Here is a 12,845-nt window from a genome sequence, read left to right on the forward strand (position 1 = left end):
GACACTGAACAGCACGATCCAAAAACAAATGGAGAAAGGTCTTCAGCAAAAGTCTGCCTGGCACAACTCAGCGCTCTGCCCTTTGCTACCTTCCATATAAATAATTGATTTGGGGCTGGCCCATGGTGTAGGGCATGTCTGCTGGATCAGTGAGTCCTGGGCAATGCAGTGCTGTGGCAGCAGGAAGAGTGAAGTGTCCTTATGTGGGGCTCTATTTATAGCACTACGAATAGCTATTTGCACCAATAGCTGAGCACAACAAAAATCATGGGAGCATTTCCCCTGGATCTAATCTGCCTATCTAAGTATTTTACTGCACTCATCACTGAGCTAAAAGGACTTCAGCCCTTCATGGAATACACAGTGCTTGAACTGCAGTAATAAGTGCTGACCACATTATCATTTTGTCCTCAGTCATTTCATTCCTGTAATCAACAAGATGGAGAATCTGCTCCCACTCCCTGGGCCAATATCACACAGGGGCACTTTCCTTTAGGGGCAGCATCATTTGAGCCCATGGCAGTAGTGCATGCAAAAGGCCCAGAGGAACTGCAGGCATGTCCTAGCTAGTGAGATTCTTCCCATCCTTTAACGCAGAGCTCCACGGCTTTCTGTAAACATTCAGGCCTACGGTTACAAAAGCCTCCACTATCTGAGTAGCTTTGTTTTTTGGGTGCCCAACCCTGCTCCCACTGAAGTTTGTGGCATGAATACTGCTGCACTGGGTCCTAATTCCTTCTTTCCTCATTTTTGTCCAAGTCACAGAGCAAAGCGGCGCAGCTCATGTTTTTAGTGTGAAGAACTTGGCCAGACTAGGGTTGGGATTTCCAAATCTGCTCAGAAGCACAAATCCCACTGAAAGTCAATGGTGGTGGTGCTGTTAAACCACTCGGTACTTTCAGCGGTCTCCCCCGAGATGAATCCCCACATCCCACAGGGGAAACTCTCTGGAAAACATACTGGGATCTTATGTTAGCTAGCCCAGATTAAAGAGAGAACCATATTACTGAGTTATTTCTGCAAGGCCCAACAGATAAGGACCATTGCTTCAGCTGTGAAATAAAGGAACATTTTGTACATGTTAATTCCTTTTCTCTGAGAAATACATCCAGGCCTTGTGTTCTCCCAGCTGGGAGATCAACGGCAGTCACCCGAAACTGGACTGCAGTGCAAAGGCTGGCACTGAGGAGCCAATTGAAGATGCTATTGATCTTTCTTAAGGCTGCTCTTGACGGATAGCTTCTAACGGCCATAAGTTGCACCCAGTGGTGGATACAGGACAATAAAATCTTAGAGGACACTGTAGCTTTTAATATTAATTCTTCTTTCACTCTAGGCATGGCCATTTCTATGTGAGAACCAGCCCTCTTGCACTCGCTTTCGCTGTGACACATAAGAGCGGCCCAGCATGAGGAACCCCATGCTCAAGGCGATGGCAGCAGAGGGAGGTGCATCTTACCATGGTGAGGTAGGTGTACTCTGAAGCAGTGCCCAGGTTCAACATCTTCTTCTGCTCCAGATTCATCCCCATTAGCATGCAGTAAAATATATGATAGTTCCTTTCCTCCGGAGCCTGGAATGAGAGAAGTACCCCAGGGGACAGGCCTGTCAGTGCAGTCTCATAAAACAGGAGCAGAGTTAGCACTGACTCCCAGATGAGCCCTTACCTGCCGACAAACCCGGGACTTCTCCAGAAGGAACTGCTCTATCCGGGCTCCTTCGATCACGCTGCTTCGGTTGAAGTGGATGTCGATGTATTTCCCAAAGCGGCTTGAGTTGTCGTTTCGAATTGTCTTGGCGTTTCCAAAGGCTGGCGGTGGGAGGGAGTGTAGGACAGAGGGAGACACTGAGTTTACTCCCGCTGAGGGCATGCCAATGTCACTTTCAGACTACCTGGTCTTGCTGCTGGCATTTCACCTGGTGAGCTCCAGATTCCAGTGCCATGTATTCTGACTCACACTAGCAATGGCAGGCCCCAGACTCCATCCTACACTCAGCTGAACAGAGAGGCAGACAGCTGTGCATGGAAGCAAGTGGGCCCGAAATTTCTCATGTAGGTAGGGAGGGGACACCAGATCTTTCTTCATGGGAAGTGGGGAGGCTGTGGGAAGATCCTGTGGGAAGATACAATCTCCCTCAGCCAAACCCCTTCCTACAGAGTAGTGCAAGTACATGCCTATCCCTCACCATAACTCCCCCATCTTTCCCCAGCATGATCCCTTCCTGTTCCCAAAACCCTCCCGCAATTGCTTAGATTAGCCCTACTCTAACACCAAGCTTGTCAGACCTTGAATAAGTCCTTCCCAACCCCAACTATCCAAACTTTGCCACAGGTTCCCAATTCAGTGCCCAACATCCGCAGAAACTTTTGTTCCTCCCTAGGGAAGCAATCCCTGACTTCATCCCTCATCTTGTGGTTGAACTAGAACATATAGTTTGGAAAGACGTACAATCTTGATTTTAAAGACATTGATGGAGAACCCATCACTCCAAATAACCTGTTCCAATGGTTAATTACCCTCATTGTTAAAAATTTGCACCTTATTCCTAGCCTGAATTTACTCAGCTTAAGCTTCTAGCCAATGGCTGGATCTTGTTATGCCTGTGTCTGCTAGATTGAAGACTTATCTGAAAACTTTTGCCTGTGTAGGTACTTATACACCATGATCAAATCACCTCTTAATCTTCTCTTAGATAAGACCAATAGATCGATCTTCTTAAAAATGTTGAATGACTCTCCTTGTATCTTAGAATATCTAGTTTTAACATGTGGGAATAGTTTTGAGTCAAAATCCCTGCAGATCTGGGGCAAAATCTCAGATGAACCACACAGATTTTGGGGAAAACTCTCTGCAGACTTTGCCAAAATTCCTTGTAGATTCCTTAGTCAACCAGTACATCGTTGAGGCTTTAAGGTGTTCAGCTGCTGTGCCGCTTCAATGGCCCTGAGACATTACTGCATTACTCCAGCTTCACACTGGCATAAATCCATCGAAATCACTGGTGTTATGGTGAATCAAGTATCTTAGCTACATAACCTACCTTCCAGAATGGGGTTGGCCTCCAGAATCTGCTGCTCAATCCAGGAATGCTGGCCACTGATAGCAGCTAAAAACTGCAGTATCAGTTTAGTGCTTTCAGTCTTCCCAGCTCCAGATTCTCCACTGGAATCCAAAACATAAATGTGGTAAATCAGTGTCTTGGTTTCCTTTTCTCTGCTACAGTGGAAAAAATGGCAGACCAGGGTAAGAATTCACGGATCTTCTCCATTTTACGGGACTGTCCTTAGTCTCGTAAGGAGTGAGGAGGCTTATCTTTCACCGTCTCATTCACTGAAGTGAAGCTATTCTTTGTACTATAATGTTAAGGGCTAAATTGTTCCATCAGTTACACAAGTGCAAATCCACTGATGCTAGTAGATTGGCTCCAGTGTGAAGGAGAAATAAAATTTGGCTTTTCATCTTTAGTACTTATTGTACTATCTGTGCTGGTTTTAGTATGTTAACTTCTTGTTCCCAGTATCTCCTCTCCTAGCAAGAGACATCATTGCATTGACATTACCCAGCTCCTTTCACAAAAGATGAACGGAAAACAAATACAGGAAATACCTTTGTAGGTTAAAGATAACGTTTCTCTTGTCTTGTTTTAGGAGGGGAGATTAACCTTCTCAGAGACAATCTCTGCTTTCAGAAAGTTAAATGTAATTGTAGTGGGGTGGTTACCCGCTCCTGCCCTTTGGGGTGGAAAACAGCCCAGGAGAGGGCTGTGGCTGGGGCAAGAAGCCTGGGCTGATTAGGGAAGCTAGGCTCAGCTGGGCCAAGCCCCAATCAGGCCCAGCTGGCCCCTATAACAGGCTGTGAGCCAGGAGCCCAGTGAGTCTTCCTCTGCCTGTAGAGGGAGATGGGCCTGGCTGCAGGGAGCTGGACATAACATACCTGAGTGGAGCAGGGCTGGGGAGAGGCTGAAGAGCTGGGGAGCTCCTGCCTGGAAAGCCCCAGGCTGCGGCCTAGCATAAGGCCAATAGGTACTGGGGGTTGCAGAGGGCAGCCCGGGGTAGGCAAAGGCAGCAGGTCCAAACCCAACCTTGCCAGTGATGAGTAGGCTGATACTGCAGTCTGCCCCAGAGCGTGGGGGCTAGACAATGACTGGCAGGAGCCATATACTGAGGCGAGGTGGGGATAGTAGGTGGGGGTTCCCCTGGGAGGGGGAGACCCTGAGGCTGAAAGGGATTACTGCCAGGGGGCAGCACCCCAGGTAAACAGGGCACCGGGGTCCAGGGAGGGACACAGGGGCCAGAGGACAGGTGGATCACTGGCCTGCAGAGGGCGCTCCGGGCTGGAACGAGCTAATTCCCGGAACAGACCAGCAGGAGGTGCCGCAGGGGTGACTCCGGATTGCTACAGTAATCTTCAAACATAATGGCTACCTTCCAAAGGTAAAAAAGGTACCTTCCCAGCTATGGACAATGTACTCAGGCTTCCCATTCTCCATCTATTTATAAAGAGACTATTTGTGTAGAATGTCCTGCTGCACTCAGAGGGCTTGGCGGGGAAATGATGGGGTTTGGAAATATAAACGTGCAAGGGAGCAGTCTCTTGATCTCTTTTTCTTGCTAAATATTTCCAGTAGGGGTCCAAGTACAAAAATCACAGCACAAATATGCAGGTGGAAATCAGCCCTGTCTCTGAAACTATGTATGCATCCATTTGTGCAAACATCGCTGACAAGTTTGGACACACATTATACGGTCACATGGATACATAAATGCACATTCAGGACTAAATATTTCTGAGTCCTAACTGAAAATGACACAGCAAAAAAGCAAACGTTCTCTTCTCATTTACCCTGGTTTTATCTATGCCTCCCCAAGGGACTGAAGAGATTGTCACCTCTCCAAACACTTTGGGAACTCTTCTCTGTCCAATCCCGGTGGTAAACCTACTACCACTAGTCCTACCCACTCATCCAGTTACCTGATAACACAGCACTGGTCTCTCTTATTCCTCTTCATATTGAAATAACAGTTGTCTGCGATGGCAAAGACATGGGGAGGCAGCTCCCCAATTCGCTTGTTACTGTAAAGTTGGATCTGTTCCACTGTGTAGAGAGGCAACACCTGGTATGGATTCACTGCGACCAAAATAGAGCCTGTGTAGGTCTGAAAGAGGAGAGAGTTACCCATAACATCAAATCCAGACCTAGCAGAACACAGCCACAGCCACTCTGGGCTCTGCTCTCGTCAGCGCTCATAAGCTAAGCAGGTTCAGGAAAGGATAAGGAACTCTTAGGGAAAACCCCAGGTGCTGCAGAAAGTTGTGGGTTGATGACTCAGTAGATTGCGCTCTTCCCTCTCAATCAGTATTGAACTCGCATTATGCTATCAGACATAGGGTCATTCAGATGAAACATAAAGCTGTGCTCTTGCTGAGTGATGTTAAACAGCTGTTGTATTCTACCCCAGATGTGGCTGCACTTCAGGGGTAGGCAAAATAACTGGTGTGTGTGCGTACATACCCTAGTTATTTTGCCTATCCCTGAAATGTGTCTGTGTGTATATAGTGTCATTTGGTAAAGTTTATAAAATGCCAAATGGGATCCATTTGGATGAAAAGCACGACAGTATATAAATGCAAGATGATTATATACCAGAGCTTCAAAATATGACTGCCAGAGTTTATTATTGTAATGGTGTCTCATCTGTTACTTTACATTGTTACATTTGCTATAGTGTAGCACCTATTAAAATCAGGGCTTGATTATGCTGGGCGCTGCATAAACATGTTATAAGACAGCCTTTGCCCGGTAAAGTTTACAATCCAAACAGACAAGCAGAGCAAAGTGTGGAGAAACTAAGTACCAATATCCTTGTTTTATAGATGGGGAAGTAAGGCACAGAGAAATTAAGTGGGTTAAGTTGCCCAGGGTCACACATGAAGTCTGTGGCAAAGCCAGAAAATGAAACCATATCTCTTCAGTCCCAAGGCAATGCCTTAACCACAAGACCAACATTCCTCTCAATGTATTTTATTGCATATCAAATTGAACCTAAAGATAAGCCAGAGCATACCATTGCCAAAGATAAAAAATAGAGCATCTGGTTGGACTAATAGTTTGTTATATCTGCAGGTGAATCATTGAAATTAGCATAGCAGAGTGTATGTTGATTTCCACTGCATGCTGTACCCCAGACCTGATATTTGTCTTAATGTTTGGATTGACAGACAGAGGGTCACCACTGGTAACTCTCACTTTAGGCAGAAAGCTAAAAGGCAGCTCTCTCACTGTCCATGCATCTTGCTGTTGAGTCACCCCATGATTTCAAAGTCTGGTGTCAGCTCTTGTCTTTGCAGACAAGGTGCTAGGATGAGATCAGTTATGAGAGAAGAAAAGGGATAATTTCAGAACTGCTGAGACATTAAGGCTTTCTCAGTCCAGTATTTGGCAAAGGAAATCAGGCCTCCACATGTCAGAGGCTGCTCCTTGGCTGACACGTTAGCCCCCCTGACAGAAGTGTGCTGTTTTTCGTTTCTTAGTCTTGACTGAGATTTGCCCATTCGCCTTGGAACTCACATAGATTTTGTGCTCCTGATGGCGGATGAGGAGGTTGTGCACTATGCCTGCTTCATTCAGGTCCCCGAGGCGTATCATGTCTTCTACCCCTTGTGCAGAGGTGGGATGCATGGGACGCACAGCACTGATGTTCCGAGCAGTGATCCAATGTTCCTTAAATAGAACAACACAACAGCTTTTAATTAATCATCTGGGATTTTGTACATTAGCTCAGGGGCATCCAAAGGAGGGAGCCATGTTGCCGTGGAGGGAACCTGAGTGTAACTCACACTAGAACAGTGTGGGTTTAACTGGCATAACACAGAGCAGATTGCAGCAGCTTTATCTTTAATACACAGGTGCAGCCCACTGAGACTAAGACCCAGCATGCAATGCTTGAATCAAGATAGGACATTACAGGTGGAGAATATAGTCAAGATCCTGTGGCAAGCTGGACCTAGGTGAGCCAGCCCTGGATTCTGTTATGCTCCGGTGGAAGTTCTGTGGCAGCTACACTTAAATTAAAAATATGGAAGCTTTTAATTGAAATATGGAAAGGAATAAAACAATCAGTTCAGTAGCCCATATCTTGATATTAAATTCATTTAGTGATTTTTCGCTGTCCCCACATTTTCAGTTTTGCTGCAGATTTGGGTATTGACAAAGCATAATGGCATTGCAGAAACTGTTGAGGGGAAGCCTGAGGTTTGGGAGCTGGGATGTGGACAGCTGGGCTTTGGGTATCAGGAAGGGGTGGGAAGAAGCTTGGGATTGTGGGATAAGCACAGGCATTGGATGTTTCTGATTTTTTAAAAAGATCAGCTGTGAAACAGTTAACAGTATGACATTTAAAGTGTCATCTTTATGTTTGAGTCAACAGTCCCTTGAGATGAATGGAGCCATTCACACCTCCCAGAGCTATCCTTTCAAGCCAGCTGCAGGTGCAGGAACACAACATTGCATCAGTTTGTGCTCGGTTCTTATTCTCAGTGTTCTCTGCACAATCATGAGGGCTAGAAATGGAATGAGAATTTAAATGCTGGAGCACAATTCTCCAGCAAGTATGGGACAAGAAGTACTCTCTGTGGCAAATTCAGCTGCTGTGGATTACACAGAGACTATAGCCTCACAGAAATACAAGCTTGGAGATAGGACCAGACCATTGGCTCATTAAGTCCTGTGTCTTGCCTCTGGCAAGTACTACTGCCTGATTCTTGCAGTTGTGTAATGCTCTGATGGGCCATACGCTAGACTATGGCCTGGTCTACCCTGGGGGGGTGGGGATCGATCTAAGATACACAACTTCAGCTAGGAAAATAGTGTAGCTGAAGTCAACGTATCTTAGATCGAATTAAAATTACTTACTTTGCGTCCTCGCAGCACTGGATCAACGGCCACGGCTCCCCCGTCGACTTTGCTTCCACCTCTCGCACTGCTGGAGTTCAGCAGTCGATGGGAGAGTGATCAGGGATTGATTTATCACATCTACACTACACACGATAAATCGATCCCCGATAGATCGATCGCTACCCGCTGATCCGGCAGATAGTGTAGATGTACCCTAAAACTGGCCCTGAATCATGACATCTAGATCAGATTCTGAAATCCAGTAAAGTTAAAGGGTGTTTGGATATCCAGAATTTTGATTTGGCCCATTATATTGAAAGAAGCTAGCCACAATAGTCAGTTCTGTATCCAGGTGTAGATTCCAGGGGTGAAATCCTGGCCTAGTTGACTTAAATGGGATCTGGATTTCACCCTAGAACTCCATAACATTCAGGAATATTTAGATCTGTAGCTTGGTTCAGGCCAATCTCTTGTTCTTCACCATGTTACATAAAACTTAAGTATGTTCTGCTGAGGAAGTTATAATGTAGCCTACCTTGCCTTCATCATCCTCCACCAAGATCTGTCTTGAGTCAGAGATCTTCACAACTGCCCCAATAGGGACATTGAATTCACTGTTGGACAAGGATTCCAGCCACACGTGATCACCCTGGCGAGAAGGAAGTGCTACTGTTAAGTACTGCTTTACATCTGGGCTCCAACTAACTCTTAGCCATATACCTCCTGGTTTTAATAACTGCGGGATTTCTTTTACTGTACTTAACTGGCCCAGTGCTATTGCCTGGAGGAAGTGTTATCTAGTGGTTAAAGCATATTAGGGAGTCAGGACTCTTGGATTCTAATCCCAGCTCTGCTACTGACCTGCTATGTGACTTTGGACAAGTCATTTGGGATAGCCATTTTATAGGCAGAAATGGCACAGAAGTTATAACAATGACACTGCTTATCTAACTACACTACGTCACAAAGAAGTTCTGAGACTCAGCAACTGTCCGCAAAGTGCTCTGAGATTCTCAAATGAGACAGTCTGTATGTGCAGTTATTATTATTTCTGCTACTTAAAAACATTCAAAGACAAAGCAGTATTGGAAAAGTGGTAGGAGGGCATCTTCAGACAAGATAATGCTGATGGACTGACTAGATATCCTTTCATAATTTTCATAGATTTGTGATAGTAAGTTCTAATTGTACATTCCCTCAACGATCAGTTGAATAATCTGTACATGGACACATTAGCACATTTATCAGCTCCTTCCCTGGGGACAAATCCTGCACTCCTTATTCAGGCAAAACTCCTACCTTGGCATCAATGAAGGACCACACCTGGCACAGCTCCAGTCAGTATTCTGTCTACAAAGCAAACAGGCAGGCAGAATGCCTGTGGTGCCGCAGGAGGGAAGCATACTCCGAGGTGGCTGCTAGACTTCCTTTAGAGAAGTATAGCTAATGCTACAGACAGCACTGGCTGCTGTTTGCCAGGCATGACTGACCCCTCCATCCTGCACTACATCCCCTTGGAGTATCTTGCACTGCTGGTGGTGCTATCATTCCCCCAGTCCTTGCGTCCACAGAATGCAAAGACCAAGATCATGGCAGCCTCTTGCAAGGTAGAGAGGGATCCTTTACACTTTCACCTCCACTAGCCCATGTGCCCACACAGGGTCAGCCACATCTGGCCTGACTGGTTTTATGACAATGGTCAAAACTTGGCTGTAAGTAAAATAAAGACTATAGGCCAGATTCTCCACTGGGGTAAACTGGCATAGCTCCATCCACTTCAATGGAGCTACACCTGTTGAGGATCTGGCTTTGTTGCATATTATTCCAAGTCGGTTCCATAACATTTACTACCATGGAATGGCTGACTATTTAATTCAAACCTTGTTGGCTTTTTTCCCTCTTAAAATATGTTATTGGTTTATATTAAAAGACAAACAGTTGTAAAGTGCTATTGCAATAAATGCTGCACCAGCGAATGGAGAATACCATCTGCAAACAGAACCTTTACTTGCGGTGAAGGGAACCTTACTCTTGAAGGACGTGCACTGGGTTTCAGTGGAACTGCTCATGGTGTAAGGCACCAACTCAGCATGAGCAAGAGTACTGCAAGCTTGCCCAAAATAACCATGGCACCCAGTAAACAGAACCAGTTATCTCTCTGTAATTTTGTTTGGGAAGATTTTGTTTGATGTCTAGTTGATATTGGCTCTCTGTTGCTTTTACTTCTGAAGTGAAATGTGTTAAGTTCTCAGGGACTTCTTTTCATCTCTTTCTGCAGCATCCACCCTCTAGACCAGTAGCTCTCAACCTTTCCAGACTACTGTACCCTTTTCAGGAGTCTGATCTATCTTGCATACCCCCAACTTTCACTTCACTTAAAAACTACTTGCTTACAAATCAGACATAAGGATACAGAAGTGTCACAGCCACACTGTTACTGAGACATTGCTGACTTTCTCATTTTTACCATATAATTATAAAATAAATCAATTGGAATATAAATATTGTACTTACATTTCAGTGTATAGTATATAGAGCAGTATAAACAAGTCTCTGTCTGTATGAAATTTTAGTTTGTACTGACTTCACTAGTGCTTTTTACGTAGCCTGTTGTAAAACTAGGCAAATATCTAGATAAGTTGATGTATCCCCCCGAAGATCTCTGCATACCCCCAAGGATACACATACCCCCGATTGAGAACCACTGCTCTAGACTAACCAGTACACCAGAGTAAAGCATCTGACTTACCTTCCTGAGAACCACCATCCTGCCTCACAGTCCCACATACAGCCTGTGTTCACAAAGAGAAGAACAGAATCAGACTACAGGAGGGCTCAGGGGTAAGAACAGATCAAAACACTGCCAAAAGTGGGGCACAGTCAGGACTCTGCTTAAAAACCAAAAACATAATTTCTTTATGATTCAACATAGGATTAAAGAAAGGAAACATGGTCATTAAAAGTACACACAAAATGTGGAAATAATATAAACCATGTACCTGAAGGCAAGAATCCTCCGCACAGTGCAATGCACAAATTGACTTGCAGGCTACCCTGAGTTCTACCACATAACCTAAGAGGTGAACTAACACAGAAAACATCACTGTGGAATGTTGTTGTTGGGGTTTTTTTTAGCAGAACTCTCTTAAGCTAATGCCAAGAAAGTTTATTGGCAGAGACTCAAGCTTAAATGTAACCCCCAATAACAAGGCATCACCTGTACAATACCGTTATTTGCATTCAGTTGGTCCAGTGACCTAGTGGCTCAATTCCTGTGAGTGGTCAGCCCAGTGACCCAGATTTATTTTCTACTTTGCTAAGCTGCCCAATAGGTCTGGTGCAACATGCATATAGAAGCAGAGATCCATATACAGCCTTCCTCAGCTGTGGCTGCAGTGAAGGGCTTCAAGAAGGATTGTGGAGGAGGGAAAATGAAATGTGTTTGAGGGTTCCAGTTGCAAAGTGGAGAATCCTCCAGGAAACAAACAGAAGCATTGAGCCCACAGTTGAGAGGACTGTGTTGGTGACAAGAGTCCAAGGGACTGCCTGATTTGTTGAGTGTGCAGGCCCTACTGAATCTGCTCCCTTTGCTTTAACGTAAATGATTATATTATTTAAGCCATGAGACCCAGGACAACCAAAGAACCACAGACTACAGAAGCGCAAATGCATACACCTTTCCTTGCAATTGGACTCTTGCAGCAATTTCAGGGATAAACATGATCTGTGGCTTGCCTTACTTGCTACACTGAGATTTAGTCCAGTGTCCTTTCGATATGCACGGGGAAATCATGGCAAAGCTTTTCAGAAACTGTTTGAGCTGGGCTGCAAAGTCTGGCTCTAGAACCAGGTTTGAAGTTTTCCAGAGTTTGAGCATTTTGGTTACACGAAAACCACATTTTAATATGATCGGGGGTCTCTAAGATCATTCACAAATAAATAGCGCTGACTTACAGAGGCCAAATACATCCATTAGCAGATGAGCTGGAAGGCTTTTCAACTGCCAAGGCCCAAGATCAGATGTCTGTGTTATCTCCTGAAACAATTGCTGGAGGAACTAAAACTTAATGCAGCGCAGACTTTCCATTCCTTACATTATGTCAGAAATTAAGGATTTGTTGGAGTTCGATCCCAAGACTCCATTACACAAATCATATAAAAAAACCCAAATAAACATCATTGACAGTCATTTGGAGGGACAGATTATCTGGGTTGCGAAGATGACTCAGCAAACAAAGGGGAGGGGGCAGCCAGGGATCAGCTGAGGCAGTTACATATGCAAAGTCAGGGATGTCATCCACCACTTGATCATGGGTGATATTATTAGTCACTGATCTTATACTGAACAGCATGAGTCAAAGAGCAAAGTCCCTGCCAGGTGATGCTCTGTGTACCCGAGGACCTAAGCTTAATAATTGCTTTCTTTTGCTTAGTCTCCCCAAGCTCACTGGAACATGGTGGCAAGATCTGCAACCGCACACAGAGATTGGAGGTGGGGGGCACTTTTTTGTTAGGTCCAACAAATTACCCCTATTAACAGGAGTTACCTCCCGAATAAAGCTGATGAGTAAATTCTGCAGACTCATTACAGCGGGTACAGCTTGTTCCCTCTGGTAGGTAGAAAGGGAGAGAAGCTTGACTCTCTGGTCAGAGGGAAGTAGGGGAAATTACAGGGAGGCCCTAGGATCCAGCAGGCTGGAGTTGAGATGGATATTCTGTTTGCATTAGTCAAATTACCAGTGAAGCTAAACCACAGGAAGGGGACATTTGGCCCTATATGTATAGGCTTTATTTGGAGCAGGGTGGGAATGCCACTTGCAGCCATTCAATCTTCAAGGCATCATATTCTCAGCTCTGTGTTGCCCAACCCCCCAGGTAGACACTGAAGGGGTTCCACTGCTACAAGGCAGGGCTTAAATTCAGCTGGAGCTCACCAAAGCAGAACTCTG

At 45.1% G+C, this 12,845-nt stretch overlaps 1 protein-coding gene across 1 annotated transcript in view; it reads right to left on the reverse strand.

Annotated features, from left to right (window-relative positions):
- MYO7B (myosin VIIB) overlaps window positions 1-10,663 on the reverse strand; it is a 76,708-nt gene extending 66,045 nt beyond the window's left edge. Inside the window, exons 1-7 of the mRNA XM_039487813.1 lie at window positions 10,646-10,663; window positions 8,432-8,545; window positions 6,571-6,723; window positions 4,974-5,158; window positions 3,043-3,164; window positions 1,668-1,810; window positions 1,460-1,573 (exon numbers count right to left, since the gene is read on the reverse strand). Coding sequence (XP_039343747.1) covers window positions 1,460-1,573; window positions 1,668-1,810; window positions 3,043-3,164; window positions 4,974-5,158; window positions 6,571-6,723; window positions 8,432-8,545; window positions 10,646-10,663 — 849 coding nt within the window. The remainder of the gene's footprint in view (window positions 1-1,459; window positions 1,574-1,667; window positions 1,811-3,042; window positions 3,165-4,973; window positions 5,159-6,570; window positions 6,724-8,431; window positions 8,546-10,645) is intronic.
- Window positions 10,664-12,845: the final 2,182 nt, after the last annotated feature.

This window comes from Mauremys reevesii, linkage group 9 (genome assembly GCF_016161935.1).
Source record: "Mauremys reevesii isolate NIE-2019 linkage group 9, ASM1616193v1, whole genome shotgun sequence".
NCBI lineage: Eukaryota > Metazoa > Chordata > Testudines > Geoemydidae > Mauremys > Mauremys reevesii.